The 16671-nt window shown below is 43.3% G+C and overlaps 1 protein-coding gene across 5 annotated transcripts in view; it reads left to right on the top strand.

Moving 5' to 3' along the window:
• Nucleotides 1–16671, top strand: part of ELL (elongation factor for RNA polymerase II) — a 528830-nt gene that overhangs the window by 224823 nt on the left and 287336 nt on the right. For all 5 annotated transcript variants that reach the window (XR_003858420.1, XR_003858421.1, XR_003858419.1 and 2 more), the window contains exons 3-4: nt 3621–3742; nt 6175–6338. Coding sequence is in view for 1 of the 5 variants with exons in the window: in XM_029614402.1 (XP_029470262.1) it covers nt 3621–3742; nt 6175–6338 (286 nt within the window). In the remaining 4 variants the exon portion in view is untranslated. The remainder of the gene's footprint in view (nt 1–3620; nt 3743–6174; nt 6339–16671) is intronic.

Here is a 16671-nt window from a genome sequence, read left to right as displayed (position 1 = left end):
CCATTGTCAATACAATGTGCTCTCCTTTGGCCTGTCAGCAGCACAAACTAACTAGCTGTAGTGGCAGCCTATCTACAGCATTGGGAAATTTGTCTTCCCTTGAACAAATAGCTTGTGAAAGTGAATTTCCAAGGAGGAGTACTTGCCTCTTTCTAGAAAATACAACTCTTATAGTCACCAGGGTTCCTGGTAAGTTTTGAGAAATCAACTCTTAATACCTTCTCAAAAGATCAAATTCATTGGAGCATAGATAGATTCTATGCAGGAGAGAACGTTTGTCCCATCAGATTGGGCAAACACTGTCACGAGTTTGCAAGCTCTTGAGCACAAACCAGTCCCCAGCCAGAGATGTACTGATTGTACTAGGTCACACGACGGTGGCAAGTCACAAACACTAATTCGCCTTTGCATATGTCTCCTGCAGTGGGGACTTTGTTTCCAGTAGGACCAGCTAACTCTGCCCTTGATAGCAAAGTAGAAATATCACCAAAGAAGAAACGGAATTTACATTGGTGGCTAGATCCCTTCATCCTTCAGAAAGGAGCACCACTAGGTCTACCTCCTCACCAAGTAATGTTGAGAAAAGGATACCTTCACATGGGGATGGGGGGGGGCTGGCCCTGCCCCTGCCCCCCCCCCTATCCCCATGTGAAGGTATCCTTTTCTTTCGAACTCAGAGGACATGAATGCTCTGAGACAATTTCAGATCAGTCTCTTGTAATGGAGAATGATCAGGTACGTTCTAACTACTTTTACTCATTTCTTCCAAGCAAAGAGTATTCTCAAATAATCAAATCACCATGTTCTACATGAGCAAGTAAGGGGGCGCAGGTTCATGGATTCTCTGCCAAGCAGTGATAGATATGGGAATGGGCATGCAAACATTGTCTTGCAAGTGACTTGTGTTTCAGGGATCTCCAATATGTTGGCAGATGGCCCTAGCAGAGTTTTGACCACATGAGTAGTCTCTTCAATAATCAATAGCCAACAGACTTTAACTCTATGGAGACTTCCAGCAATTGACCTATTTGCATCAGAGCGAAACAGAAAAATAGAAGTTTTTGCTCCATTCTTCCCAGCAAGCTCAGATCAGCTCAGGACACTTTTCTGCTAGACTGGAATGCAGATCTCATGCATGCTTTCATCGATTTTCATTGATAGCCAGAATGGTGCAAAAAGAGCTAAAAGACTTGGGTCTGTCTGATCATCATAGCTCCAGATTGGCCCAGAGAAGTCTGGTTCACATATCTGGTACAGCTCTCCAGGCATCAGGTCCATGCTTGTTAACTCAAAATGTCTGTTTCATTTGAACCTCCCCTCCCTCGTCTTGATGGCTTGGATGTTGAAATGCACAATAAGACTTGTCCTTACCAAAACCAGTTGAGAATGTATTAGTGTATACCAGAAAACCTTCAATTAGAAGAGCTTATGTTTCAAATGGAAAAGGTTCTCCACATGGTGTCAACAGAACAACTTGAATGCGTTTGCATGTGATTTAAGAGTTCCTGAATTTGCCTTTGCTTTCTGATTCAGACCTTGCCACCTCAACAGTAAGAGTACATCTCAGTGCCATAGCAGCTTACCGTTTTCAAACAGAAGGTAAGCCGATCCCCATTCATCCTTTAGTATCCAAATTCATGAAAGACTTTGGCATACTAAACTACCAGTTGTAAAACCTTCCATTTCAAGTAATCTGAATGTGATCCTGGCACAGATGATTATGCTGTCCTTTGAACCATTGGAGACGACCTCACTCAAGTTTCTAGCATGGAAAGTAATATTCCTTGTAGCTGTAACCTCAGCCAGAAATCTGCAAACTTTATGCTTTAGTTCATTATCCTCCTTATATGCAGTTCTTCCACAATAGTGATGCACCACACCCACCCGAAGTTGCTTCCAAAGGTCAGCTTTCCATATTATTCAAGCCATCATGCTACCTACATTCTTTCCAATACCTTGTGCACATGAAGGCGAGAAGGTCCTTCATACCTTAGACTGTAAACAGACCTTAACTTACTATAGGAAAAGAGAGCTTCAACAGGCTTTACAAATATTTCTCTTACGATCCTAACAGACCAGGCATAGCTGTGGCCAGAATGCTCATTGTCCAATTGGTTAGCAAATTGCATTGCTCAGTGCTATCAGCTAGTAGGCAATCTGACATCATAAAGATTCATCAAGTTAGTCATGGCTGCATTAGTAGCTCATCTATGAGCTGTACCACAGTGAAGATATCTTCAAAGCTGCAACATGGTCCTCACCTTTGCATTCCATTACTGTCTGGACAGTCTCTCAAAGAATGACAGTAAATTCAGAAAAGCAGTTTTGTGCAGCCTGTTCACCCAGTAGTCTACTCTCCATGATGGGGTCCTGGTTGCTTATTTAGTAAACACTCTGCTTCAACCCTCAGCTTGGGACTCCCTACATGTAATGGCTAATTCAGCCCTGTTTATAGACAGAAAAAGCAAATTTTTGTAGATAGCAGGATGCATCTAGCCATACTAAAAACCCACCTGCCTCCCTGGAGAGTCAACTACCTGGCTAGACTTTAGTTCCAGGGCTTAATTTGTGGGGGAACAAGATGGAACGAATTTGGCACTTCTTTCAGACTTGAGGCAGAGCAGTAGGGGTATCCTGCTTCAGCCCTTTCTCTCTAGGCAGCCTGCATAGAAGAGGAGCTGAGGCTGAAGGTCACAGAGAACAGCCACTCTGCTCTCTAATCCAGTCTCTCCCCCCCCCCCTCCCCCCTTTACCTCTCCTGTATTTGCAGGGAACAGAAGGGGAAGTGGTGATATTGAAGCAGACATTGCAGAGCAAAGAAACACTAAAAGGGATTAAATTAACACAAGTTTGAAACTTGTGAGCAGGAGCTCCAATTGTCAAGGCTTAAACCCTGAAGTTAATGATTGGCATTTTCAAACTTATACTAATTCAACCCCTTTTGTGTCCATTACCGAAGGTTTAATTTCTGTCAGAACAACCTAGAACAGCATTCTGCCATCCTTTTTCTGGGATCTGAGAAAACTGCGCAGAGCTGGCAATTTATATCGGTTCTGGCTCACCTGAGGAAACAGAACAGATCCAGTAGTTGCAAGGATCACTTATTGCTGCCCCCCCCCCCCCCCCTCCCAATTCTTGCAGTAGACCTGCTTACCCTGAGATAAGCCACATGGCTTTGAGTTAGATGTGTGCATGTGAAAGAGAATTCATGCCTGGCCCTGGTCCTACCCCTTTGCACAGGTCAAACCTAGCCCTAGCCCCACCAAGCTCACCCCCTCCACAGTTCCTTTTTATCTACAGATTATACCCTGCTTAGCTCTAAAATCAACTGACGGAGGCTCACGAAGCAATGCCCAAGTGGAAATTCCTGCATGTGCTCAGAGCAAAAGCTCTACCAGCTAAGAGCGAGGACCATTTGCTGTCACCGGATGTCACCCACATGTAATTGCTAATTCATCCTGCTATCTATGGTTTAAAAAAACAAAAACTTGCTTTCTCTGCTAGTGCAAGTTAATGCTAGTGTAAGTTGTGCCACCCAGGAGCACAGGACTTTTCATCTTTCTAAGACACAAAATTGGTTTGAGCTTGCTGAATGACTGGCATGTGTTTCCTTCCTTCAGCAAATCACGATCCCCCAGCCGGAATGCTCAGCAGAAGTGCGAACATTCACGTTTTATCTTTCGAATGTTGGCAGGGACAGTCCCCAGGGGAGTTTTGACTGCATCCAACAGTATATCTCCAGGTGAGTGGAACATCCTTTTTTCTAGGCAGTAGTTGCCAGTCCTAATGAAGCAACAATTCTCCTGTTTTTACAGTGAAGAAAAAAGTCATATCCTTATCAAACATGGCAAAGGAGTAATTTATTTTCCCACTGTCCTTTCATTACAAAATGACTTCCGCATTCTTATTTTGGCAATCCATCTCAGCTGAAGAGAGCAAGACTTGCAAGGGCTTATTGTGTGTCAGAACTGAAAGCTGTACAAGGAAGCTATAACTGTGCTGAGTTAATACTGTAAAGGTGTATCTTTCATATCTCAAATACTAACTATCTTTGCCCAACATTTTTATAAAGTTAATACATATTCCTACAATCGGATATTAATTTTGTATCCTCTTATATTTTAAGTACTTTAGTTCAAATATAGCAATGTGGAGATGCTGGGATAAGAGGTACTATGCAAGATCCTAATTCACTTTCCAACTGAATATTTTAGATGCATGTATGTAGCCACGCCTGGTATGGTTGGCAGGGCAGTGCATTTCTGGCACCCAGACAATGCATAATGTGACTTGTTCAAGATCACACAGTAATAGTTTATAGAACTTAAACTGTAGCACATGTAAACAAATTACTTGGCCAGGGTTGTGTAGAGAATGGTGGGGAAACAGGGGTTGATTTTCCATCTCAGATGTTCACTTGTGTTAAAACAGAAGTGAGCAAAATGTTCAGATCGCAAGCCCATTTCTATCCATGAAATTGGGTAAGGTTCCCCTTCACTCCCAGTTTAATGCAAGTTATGTTTTGTTTGACAGTGAAACCCAAGTTGAATGTGCCTAATACCATTTTTAATCTGTTCAGTTAAAAAAAAAAAAACCAAACAAAAAAACTGTTCCTGCCAAATACCATATTCACATTAGCTCAACTTTTCTTTTTCAAATTTAATCTTTCTCCACCGTTCTCTCTCCTCTCTTCACCCCCTCTTCATCCTTACCCACTCCCATTACTTTTTTTCTCTCTTCTCCCACCCATCTCCATTCATGTCTGTCTCTTCGCACTATACCCATCAGACTCTGTCTCCCACCAAGAAGCATCACCAGGCTAAACTGTGCCATAGATAGTCAAGAAAGAATAATAGCCTTCTGATGTGGTCCCCTTCTGAAGACATAGCTCTTCATGATCTTCCTCTACCATTGTGCCCCAGGTGGTTGCTCCTGAGCCCCTTTTGACTCTTGTCCTCACAAGTTTCTCTTTGTCTTCCTCCTTCCCTCTTCAGGCGAGCATGGACATCACTGTTCTTCGGAGCCTCTTGAGCTTCCTGCCTGCCTGCATGGACACTGCTACTGCCCCTGCCCCCTCCCTCATAGGCTCATTCATTCCTTTCTGGGGAATGCACCCTCAATTTACACACCACTGTGTTAACTATCAAACCACATCTCCCACCTTTGAGACTTGTTAAAATGTTATAAAAATATAACTGTGACTTTTGAAAGTAATGTGAGCAGCAGTAGTAGAGGTTCCTCTGGACTTTAATCCATATGTTGTCACATTCATATGTTGTAACATCTAGCCAGAAAGCTGCAACATTTTTCCAGTATTTTAGGAGAGACAAAATTCATGCCCAATTGAACATTTTGAAGTCACTGTCTTATTGATTTCAATTGCAGAGTGATTTTGAAATTTGTAGATCCTGGCATCAGTCTGTAGTAGCTTTTGGTAACCACCACTTTTATCCCTAGCGTAGAAAAAATACACACGTCCGTTTACTGGGGTTTCCTGTTTTACGCAGAAATAGTGAATATTTTACTTTTAAACACTTGTTTTTCAAAAGAAACAGTCCTGCACATCAGACATCTTATGAAGTTAATCATCTTGCTCTGAAAATGTATAAATCATTGAGAAACTAAAAGGCAGATTTTCAATGAGCGGGAACATTAGCAGTGAGTAGAAACTAAAAATAGACTCCACGATTCTATACTTGATGTGAGATATTTTACTAAACTGTACAGAGATCCAGGGTACCAATAATTTGGCTAGTCAAAGGCACATGCAATTCAGCATAGATTACTTTTTTTTTCAGGCAGGCAGGTGTGCAGTTTCTGTATTGATTGTCAAATAACTATCAGGTATCCCCCTGCCTGTGGGTAAACAACTATTATTGCTCCCTGAAAAAGCTTTGAAAATTGTCCTCAAAATCCCAGATCATTAAATGGTACTTCTCAAAGTTCTAATGCTGTGTTTTAAAATCATTTATAGGCTATTTTGCCGTATTTTTTACGCTCAAATTTTCTAGTTGTCAGTTATGGGGGGGGGGGGAGTGGGGCACAGACATCTCCCAAGGCCTATAGCTTTATGACTGCTAGTGCAATTTTTGTTAAATATCTCTTTCCAATTTAACGGGCTTGCATGGTTTCAGCCATGGACTATGTGGGGTTTTTTGTTTTTTTCCCCCCCAGCAATGGAAACATCCAGTTGGACTGTCTTGGTAGCATACAGGATAAAATCACAGTCTGTGCTACTGATGACTCCTATCAGAAAGCAAGAGAGAGCATGGCGCAGGCTGAGGAGGAGACACGCAGCCGTGGTGCCATTGTCATTAAACCTGGCGGCAGATACACAGGTAAGGAGCAAGTTATCCTTGTGTTGAAATCAATAAAAGATCATTTCTTTGTGGTGGTATTTGAGATTAACGAGTAGTTAGTTTGTAAATAAATCTTGAGAGAGCAGCTATTTGTATGACTTTCATTGTCATAAAATACAGATATGCTGAAACATGTAAAAATTGCCTACTTTATGCTGGGTATTATGATACCGAAACAGAATTTCCCCTAAGTTTTAAAGCACATAGAGGAGTGCAGAAATTAAATGTTCTGATATTGTGACCAGTAGAAAACATCCCTATTGTGTGTACAGGGATGTCTCTACTGACGTGTTCAGCTTTTGTAGCTTTCCAGCTTTCTTGCAGGTTGACTTCGGAGATTGGATTAACACAGCAGCTCACAGTTACTGGTAGGGTGTCACCGGATTCCAGTACTTTATAGAAACTAGTCCTATTCAAGAACTTGTACAGCATAGATTATGTTTGCTAGCTTGCAAGTATTTGGTTTAATTCTTTGTAGTTTGTGACCCTTTTAAGTTAAAATCCTCAGAGCTAGCAAGTTCTGCACAAAATGCCATACTTTGATCATGATGTGGCAATGAAATTCATGACTGATATATATTCCTAAGACCACTGGGTTTAATTTGCTAGAAGAAATCTATTATCCCAGGGCAAGCAGGATGCTAGTCCTCACATATGGGTGACATCATTGACAGAGCCCTGTTGCGGGAAAACTTTCTGTCAAAGTTTCTAGAAACTTTTGACTGGCACTGTGAGGCCACTGAGCATGCCCAGCATGCCATGATATTCTCTGCCACAGGGGTCTCTCTTCAGTCTTTGTTTTTCCGTGCTGCTGTAAGCATCGCGGAGATAGGAGCCCTGTGAGTTTTTACTCACACATCAGTGACTGAAAAAGTCATTATTTTCAAATTATCTCTCCCATAAGGGATCTCTCTCTTTTTCCACTGGACGGTGAGAAATCGGTATCGTTTTTACTGTAAGTAAGAACATTTTTTCTCAGAAAATTTTTCCCTGTTTTCATCGGCTGTCGGTAAAAACATGGCTTCAGGCTTTAAAAAAATATCCGATTTGAAATCGGACTATGTCACAGACCCACACCTTGAGTGTGTTCTCTGCTTAGGCGAAAAACATGTCTCATCCTGCCAACAGTCTGCAGAAATGACTCCAAAGGGCAGGAAACTTAGATGAGAAAATGGAGCACCTTTTTCACCTCCAACTCCTTCCCTCTCCTTAGACGTCGACGAAATCGTCCCCAGCCAGAGTCACCAAAAATGTTTTGCTAAAAAACGTCTGGAGGGATCGGGTGATCAGGCATCACCAACACCATCGACGGCGTTGATAAGGTCAGTAATCGAACAAAGGCCTAAACATAAGCATCGGCACCGACTTGCCCAGACACCTATGTTAACGAACCGAACGCAAAGCGGCAGAACACAAGGAAACACCGCCACCGTCAGGGCCTACGACATCGATGGAACCCATACAACCATCGCATGAGGTATCATCCACTCCTCCACCGCCACCATCCATCCCAGCTGTATCACAGGAATTGTCCATGTTCATCAAGCAGGTAGTGATGCAGGCCCTGAAAAAAAATTCCGGCGATGATGCCGGGGACAATCTCTTCATACCAACTCCACATGACCCAATATCAAAGAGATTTGTGGAAACAAATGCAAGATTTTGTTCCATCTCTTCCAACTCAGTATCAAGAGGCAACCCAGGCCATCATCCACAAGGGTCTGGAGGCCGGAAAACATGAAGTCCGGGCAGCCTATGATGGATTTGAAACAGCTTCCAGGGTAGCTGCATTAGGGATCAGCGCCAGAAGATGGGCATGGCTTAAGGCCTCAGACTTTAGACCTGAGGTCCAAGATAAATTAGTGGATCTCCTTTGCTTGGGAGATAATCTTTTTGGATCCAAGGTCCAGGATGCAGTGACTCAACTAAAGGAGCACACTGAAACGCTGAGGCAGCTTTCTTCACTTCCACAAGATCCCTCTACGCACTCTGCACGTAGGCCTCAACAAAAAGAAGCTAGAAGACCTTTTTACAGACAAAGGAGGTATTACCCCCCTACGTCTCGAGCCAGGCCTTCTAGAACTCAAAGACCGCAACCAAGACAGCTGAGGGCAGCTAGGCTTCAACCTGCTCCGCAGACAGGACCTGCTGCTGGTTTTTGAAACCACTTCCAGAGAACTCAGCTATTTCTCCAATCCTCAGCCTTCCAGTGGGAGACCGGATATCCAAATTTTACAATTGGACGCTAATAACATCAGACCAATTGGTTCTGTCCATAATATCTCTAGGATACCAACTCAATTTCCTCTCAATTCCCACAGATTTTCCTCAGTCATTTTCATCTCAGCGAAAATCACATGCTTCAACTACAAGTAGAATTATCCACCCTTCTGAAAGCCAGGGCTGTAGAGCCAGTGCCCCGGCCTCAGAGGGGCAGAGGATTCTATTCCTGTTATTTCCTCATTCCAAAGAAAACCGGAGGCCTTCGTCCCATCCTAGACCTCAGAAATCTCAACAAATTTCTAAAGAAAAGTTCAGGATGGTTTCTCTAGGCATCATGCTTCCACTTCTTCAAACAGGAGATTGGCTTTGTTCTCTGGATCTACAAGACGCTTGCGCTCATATTCCAATATTTCCCCTTCATCGCAAGTATCTGCGCTTCATGGTGGGTCACCAACATTTCCAATACAGAGTATTACCATCCGGCCTTGCCTCTGCTCCCAGAGTATTCACCAAATGTCTGGCAGTAATAGCAGCACACTTGCACAAACAGTGTCCATGTGTTTCCATATCTAGACGACTGGCTCATCAGAAGTCAATCTCTACAAGGAGCTCTCGCTTCTCTCAATCAAACAATTACTGTACTTCATTCGATGGGATTTCTCATCAACTGTCAAAAATCCCATCTTACTCCATCTCACCTGCTTCAATTCATAGGAGCAGAATTGAACACTATCCTCTCAAGGGCTTTTCTACCCGAGGATCGGGTAGACACACTTTCCCTACTGGCAAACTCGCTCCGCTCAAAGAAACAAGCAACAGCTCATCAGTTTCTAACTTTACTAGGCCACATGGCCTCCACAGTTCACGTAACTCCTATGGCAAGGCTAGCCATGAGTCATCCAATGGATTTTGCGATCACAATGGATCCAAGCCATTCAACCACTGCATTCTCCAATTCAAGTCACCCACCAGCCACGATCATCTCTGCTATGGTGAGCGAACAAAGACAACTTAAACCGACCTGATTTGATATTTGTATCGAGAACGTCGGTATATAAAAATGCTAAATAAATAACTTGCGCAAGGGCCTTCCCTTCCAGCAACCAGTCCCACAAATGACGTTAACTACAGATGCATCCACCTTAGGTTGGGGAGCTCACATAGACACTCTCCAAACCCAAGGCACTTGGACAAAACTCGAAGCAACATTTCAAATCAATCTCCTGGAGCTCCGAGCTATATGTTATGCGCTGCATGCTTTCAAAGATTGCCTTTCACACAAGACTGTTCTCATCCAAACGGACAACACAGTTGCCATGTGGTACATCAACAAACAGGGAGGTACGGGCTTGTATCTCCTTTGTCAAGAAGCTGCACAGATTTGGAGCTGGGCCCTGAGCCATTCAATGTTTCTCCGGGCCAACTATCTGGCAGGCATTCACAATGTAGTGGCGGATCGACTCAGTCATCAGTTTCAACCACACGAATGGTCCCTGGATCCCTCAGTAGTGACCAGGATATTTCAACGTTGGGGACAACCAACAATAGATCTTTGTGTCACATCTGAATCACAAAGTGCACAAATTCTGTTCTCTACACAAACGGAACCACCAGCCAGCCAAGGACGCCTTTGCTCGCCCTTGGAACTCAGGCCTTCTATACGCATATCCTCCGATACCGCTCATAACCAAAACTCTTGTGAAGCTACAACAGGACAAGGGGTCCATGATACTCATAGCCCCGTATTGGCCTCGACAAGTATGGTTCCCCACACTTCTAGACCTCTCAGTCAGGGATCCAATTCGCCTGAGAGTACTCCCACTCTCGTGACTCAGGATCAGAGTCGGTTGCGCCATCCCAACCTTCAATCCCTATCCCTGACAGCATGGATGTTGAAAGCTTGATTTTACAACCACTCAATCTTTCAACCAATGTATCTCAAGTTCTTATAGCTTCACATAAGCCTTCCACACGAAAGAACTATTCTTCGAAATGGAAAAGGTTTACTTTGTGGTGCAAACAGGATATTGATTCTTTCACCTGCCCCACTACTTCTCTACTAGACTACTTATACCATCTTTCAGATTCTGGTCTCCAGACTTCATCTGTAAGAGTCCATTTAAGTGCAATCTCAGCTTACCATAACAAGATGGGAGATGCACCAATATCCACACAACCTCTTGTCAGTAGATTTATGAGAGGTTTAACTCAACTTAAACAACCAATTCAGCCACCAGTCACAGAATGGGACCTTAATCTGGTCTTAACAAGACTCATGCGTTCTCCTTTTGAACCCATGAATTCCTGCGATGTTAAATTTCTCACATGGAAGACTATCTTCCTCATAGCCATTACATCAGCTAGAAGGGTTAGTGAGTTACAAGCACTTGTCACGTACTCACCCTACACAAAATTCCTACATGACACAAAATTCCGTACACATCCAAAATTCCTTCCCAAGGTAGTTACGGAATTCCACTTGAACCAATCCATAGTTTTACCCACGTTGTTTCCAAGGCCTCAAAGAGAAACGGGCCTTACATACCTTGGACTGTAAGCGTGTGCTAGCATTTTACTTAGACCACACTGCAATCCACAGGAAATCCACTCAGCTCTTTGTATCTTTTGATCCAAACAAACTGGGTAAAGCAGTGGATAAACATATTCTATCCAACTGGTTAGCAGATTGCATACAGTTTTGCTATGAAAAAGCAGGCCTTCCTCTCCAAGGGCGAGTAAAGGCACATTCAGTAAGAGCAATGTCAGCCTCAGTAGCACACTATCGTTCAGTGCCAATCCTTGACATATGTAAAGTTAAACATGGAGTTCTCTTCACACCTTTGCAGCTCATTACTGTTTGGACAAGGAAGGGCGACAAGATTCAGCCTATGGACAATCTGTCTTAAAGAACTTGTTTCCAGTTTAAACTCAACTCCTTCTACAGCCAACCTGCTGTGATCTTCGGCTGACTCATTTTCAACAATACTTTACTGTTGCTTCACTACAAAATGACTCGGCCTCTAACTTGCTAATCACCCATATGTGAGGACTAGCATCCTGCTTGTCCTGGGATAAACAAAATTGCTTACCTTGTAATAGGTGTTATCCCAGGACAGCAGGATGTAGTCCTCATGAAACCCACCCGCCACCCCGCGGAGTTGGGTCCAATATGTTTTATTTTTATTTTTTGCTAAAGCTTATTGCTACGTACGAGACTGAAGAGACCCCTGTGGCAGAGAATATCATGGCATGCTGGGCATGCTCAGTGGCCTCACAGTGCCAGTCGAAAGTTTCTAGAAACTTTGACGAAGTTTTCCCGCAATAGGGCTCTGTCAATGACGTCACCCATATGTGAGGACTACATCCTGCTGTCCTGGGATAACACCTATTACAAGGTAAGCAATTTTGTTTTCTACTAACTCCTTAAGTGTGTCACACCTATGGTGAGCACTTTTTACTGTTTTTCCTTTCTCATCTGATGATCCTAAATGGAGAGAGAAGCAAGTTCTAAGCATTAAGCTTGACTCATCATTTAATCAAGCATGCACTTGAAGATAAGCATAGTAATTAGCAAGGAAATTCATTGATTTCCTGTACACTAAGATTTTTTCTTTGTGTACAGTTTACATAGTTTGCATGACCATTAGTGCCATGCTATGTATGGAAAGCAGAACTGTAGCACACACCATAAAACTGAACCTAAATTATCTTGAAAGTATAATCAAAGCACAGGCATGTGATAAATAGGAGAAACGAGCATCTAGAAAAGTGTTTACATATACAGTAAATATTTATATACTGAGCTGTTTGAAATGCATATGTTGAAAAAAACTAAAGGGGGAAGGGATTCCTATCCAAAATATTCTATTGCTTAGAAACATAGAAATGTCTGCAGAAGAAGACCAAACAGTCCATCCAGTCTGCCAAGCAAGCTTTCACACTTTTTGTTTTCATACTTTTGTGTTACTCTTGTCCCTTTAAATAATTTTTTTGGTTCTATTTCCCTTCCACCCCCTGCCATCGTAGATAACAGTGCTGCAGTTGCATCTAAGTGAAGTATCCAGCTAATTGGATTTGGGTAGTAACTGCTATGGTAAGCAAGCTACTCCCATGCTTGTTTACCAAGCCTGTGCAATTTAGTCCTTGTTGGTTGTTTGAATATAAATCCTCTTTTCTTCATTCCCCCTGCCATTGAAGCAGTAAGCTGCGCTGGATATGTATTCTAAGTGAAGGCTTGATTTGGGGTAGTAACCGCCGTAACAAGCAAGCTACACCCATATTTATTTGTTTTACCCAGACTATGTAATTCAGTCCTTGTTGGTAGATGTCTGAATATAAAACATCTTTTCTTCATTCCCCCTGCCGTTGAAGCATAGAGCTATGCTGGATATGCATTGAAAGTGAAGTATCAGGCATTTTTGGTTTGGGGTAGTAACCACCATAACAAGCAAGTTACTCCCCTGCTTTTATGTGGATGCAAATCCTTTTTTCCACATTTCCTCTTGCCGTTGAAGCATAGAGCAATGTTGGAGTCTCATTAACCGTGTGTATGTTTATTGAATAAGGATATTCATCTCCAGGTAGTGGTCATCATTCCTGCAAGCCACCCCCATGCCTCTTCTCTTCATTCACTTCCTCTAGACTTTATGGATCCACAGTATTTATCCCACGCCCCTTTGAAATCCTTTACAGTTTTGGTCTTCACCACTATCTCCGGAAGGGCGTTCCAGGCATCCACCACCCTCTCCGTGAAGAAATACTTCCTGATATTGGTTCTGAGTCTTCCTCCCTGGAGTTTTAAATTGTGACCCCTGGTTCTGCTGATGTTTTTTGCAACTGAAAAGGTTTGTCGTTGTCTTTGGATCATTAAAATCTTTCAAGTATCTGAAAGTCTGTATCATATCACCCCTGCTCCTCCTTTCCTTTCCTCCAGGGTGTACATATTTAGATTCTTCAATCTCCCCTCATAAGTCATTTGATGAAGACACTCCACCTTTCTGGTCACCTTTCTCTGGACCGCCTCCATTCTGTCTCTGTCCATTCGGAGATACGGTCTCCAGAACTGAACACAGTACTCCAGGTGAGGCCTCACCAAGGACTTGTACAAGGGGTTAATCACTTCCCTTTTCTTACTCGATATTCCTCTCTCTATGCAGCCCAGCATGCTTCTGGCTTTAGCTATCGCCTTGTCACATTGTTTCGCCGACTTCAGATCATTAGACACTATCACCCCAAGGTCTCTCTCCTACCCTTGCACATCAGCCCTTCTCCCCCCATTGAATACAGTTCTTTCGGATTTCCACACCCCATATGTATGACAGTGGACCAAACTAAAAGGAGCAATTACCAAGGAAACTAATCTATATGTTAGAAAATTAAAGAAAAGCAAAAGAAAAATGAAACCTATCTGGTTCTAAAAGGAATTGGCTGACAAAATAAAATCTAAAAGAACAGCGTTCAAGAAATATAAAAGATCCCAAAAGGAGGAGCACAAGGAAGAATATCAGGTAGAACTGAGGGAGACAAAGAAAGTAATCAAGATGGCAGAAAGTCAAGCGGAAGAAAGGATTGCCAAAGAGGTAAAGAGAGGTGACAAAACATTTTTCAGATACATCAGTGAAAGGAGAAAAGTCCAAAGTGGTATAGTGAAATTGAAAGATGAAAAGGATCAATGTGTGGAGAGAGATGAAGAAATGGCAGAAATATTAAACAAATACTTCAGTTCTGTGTTCACTAACGAGGACCCTGGAGAAGGACCATCGCTAGTTAACATGAAACTGGAGGGGAATGGAGTAGATGTAACTCCATTTACAGCAGAGAATGTATGGGAAGAGCTGGGGAACCTAAAAGTGAACAAAGCCATGGGGCCTGATGAGGTTCATCCCAGGATACTGAGGGAGCTCAGAGATGTGCTGGCAGGTCCGCTGTGTGACCTGTTCAATAGATCCTTAGAAACGGGAGTGGTGCCGAGTGATTGGAGAAGAGCGGTGGTGGTCCCTTTTCACAAGAGTGGGAACAGAAGAGGCTGGTAACTACAGACCGGTCAGCCTCACCTCGGTGATAGGAAAAGTAATGGAGTCACTGTTGAAAGAAAAAATAGTGAACTATCTACAGTCGGGAGAATTGCTGGACCAGAGGCAGCATGGATTCACCAGGGGAAGATCCTTTCAGACAAATCTGACTTTTTTGACTGGGTAACCAAGGAATTGGATCAAGGAAGAGCGCTCTATGTCATCTACTTGGATTTCAGCAAGGCTTTTGATACGGTCCCGCACAGGAGACTGGTGAATAGAATGAGCAGCTTAGGAGTGAGTGCCGAGGTGCTGGCCTGGATTGCAAACTGGTTGACGGACAGAAAACAATGTGTGATGGTAAATGGAACTTACTCTGAAGAGAGAGCGGTGTTAAGCGGAGTGCCGCAGGGATCAGTGTTGGGACCGGTCCTATTCAATATCTTTGTGAGCAACATTGCGGACAGGATAAAAGGTAAGGTTTGTCTTTTTGCGGATGACACTAAGATCTGCAACAGAGTGGACATGCCGGAAGGAGTGGAGAAAATGAGATGGGATTTAAGGAAGCTGGAAGAGTGGTCAAAGATATGGCAGCTGAGATTCAATGCCAAGAAGTGCAGAGTCATGCATATGGGGTGTAGAAATCCGAAAGAACTGTATTCGATGGGGGGAGAAGTGGCTGATATGTACGGAGCAGGAGAGAGACCTTGGGGTGATAGTGTCTAATGATTTGAAGTCGGCAAAACAATGTGACAAGGCGATAGCTAAAGCCAGATGAATGCTGGGCTGCATAGAGAGAGGAATATCGAATAAGAAAAGGGAAGTGATTATCCCCATGTATAGATCCTTGAGGCCTCACCTGGAGTACTGTGCTCAGTTCTGGAGACCGTATCTCCGAAGGGACAGAGACAGGATGGAGGCGGTCCAGAGAAAGGTGACCAGAAAGGTGGAGTGTCTTCATCAAATGACTTATGAGGGGAGATTGAAGAATCTAAATATGTACACCCTGGAGGAAAGGAAAGGAGGAGCAGGGGTGATATGATACAGACTTTCAGATACTTGAAAGATTTTAATGATGCAAAGACAACGACAAACCTTTTCCGTTGCAGAAAAATCAGAAGAACCAGGGGTCACGATTTAAAACTCCAGGGAGGAAGACTCAGAACCAATGTCAGGAAGTATTTCTTCACGGAGAGGGTGGTGGATGCCTGGAACGCCCTTCCGGAGGAAGTGGTGAACACCAAAACTGTGGATTTCAAAGGGGCGTCGGATAAACACTGTGGATCCATAAAGTCTAGAGGATGTGAATGAAGAGAAGAGGCACAGGGGTGGCTTGCTTTCGGGATTGACGGCTACTACCTGGAGACTAATATCCTTATTCAATAAACATACACACAGTTAATGCGACTCAAACATTGCTCTATGCTTCAACTGCAAGAGGAAATGTGGAAAAAAGGATTTGCATCCACAAAAAAGCATGGGTGTAGCTTGCTTGTTACGGCGGTTACTACCCCAAATCAATTAAGCCTGATACTTCATTTGTAATACATATCTAGCGCAGCTCACTGCTTCAATGGCAGGGGGGAATGAAGTAAAGAGGATTTATATTCAGACAACCAACAAGGACTGAATTGCACAGGCAGGGTAAACAAGCGTGGGAGTAGCTTGCTTATTACGGCAGTTACTACCCCAAACCAATTAGCTAGATACTTCACTTAGATGCAGCTCCAGCACTGCTGTCTGCATCGATTGGTGGGGGTGGAAGGGAATTGGAACCAAAAAGTTACAATTAAGGACCCTGACCTCAGTGGTCAGAGTAACAGATAAGTATGAAAAAAAATAGGTGTGAAAGCTTGCTGGGCAGACTGGATGGGCCGTTTGGTCTTCTTCTGCCGTCACTTCTATGTTTCTATGACTCTGCTCTTCTTGGCATTGAATCTCAGCTGCCATATCTTCGACCACTCTTCCAGTTTCCTTAAATCCCATCTCATTCTCTCCACTCTTTCCGGCGTGTCCACTCTGTTGCAGGTCTTAGTGTTATCCGCAAAAAGACAAACCTTGCCTTCTATCCCATCCAC

The sequence above is a fragment of the Rhinatrema bivittatum genome, chromosome 8, assembly GCF_901001135.1.
Source record: "Rhinatrema bivittatum chromosome 8, aRhiBiv1.1, whole genome shotgun sequence".
Taxonomy (NCBI): domain Eukaryota; kingdom Metazoa; phylum Chordata; class Amphibia; order Gymnophiona; family Rhinatrematidae; genus Rhinatrema; species Rhinatrema bivittatum.
This window is presented reverse-complemented; position numbering and strand designations above follow the sequence as displayed.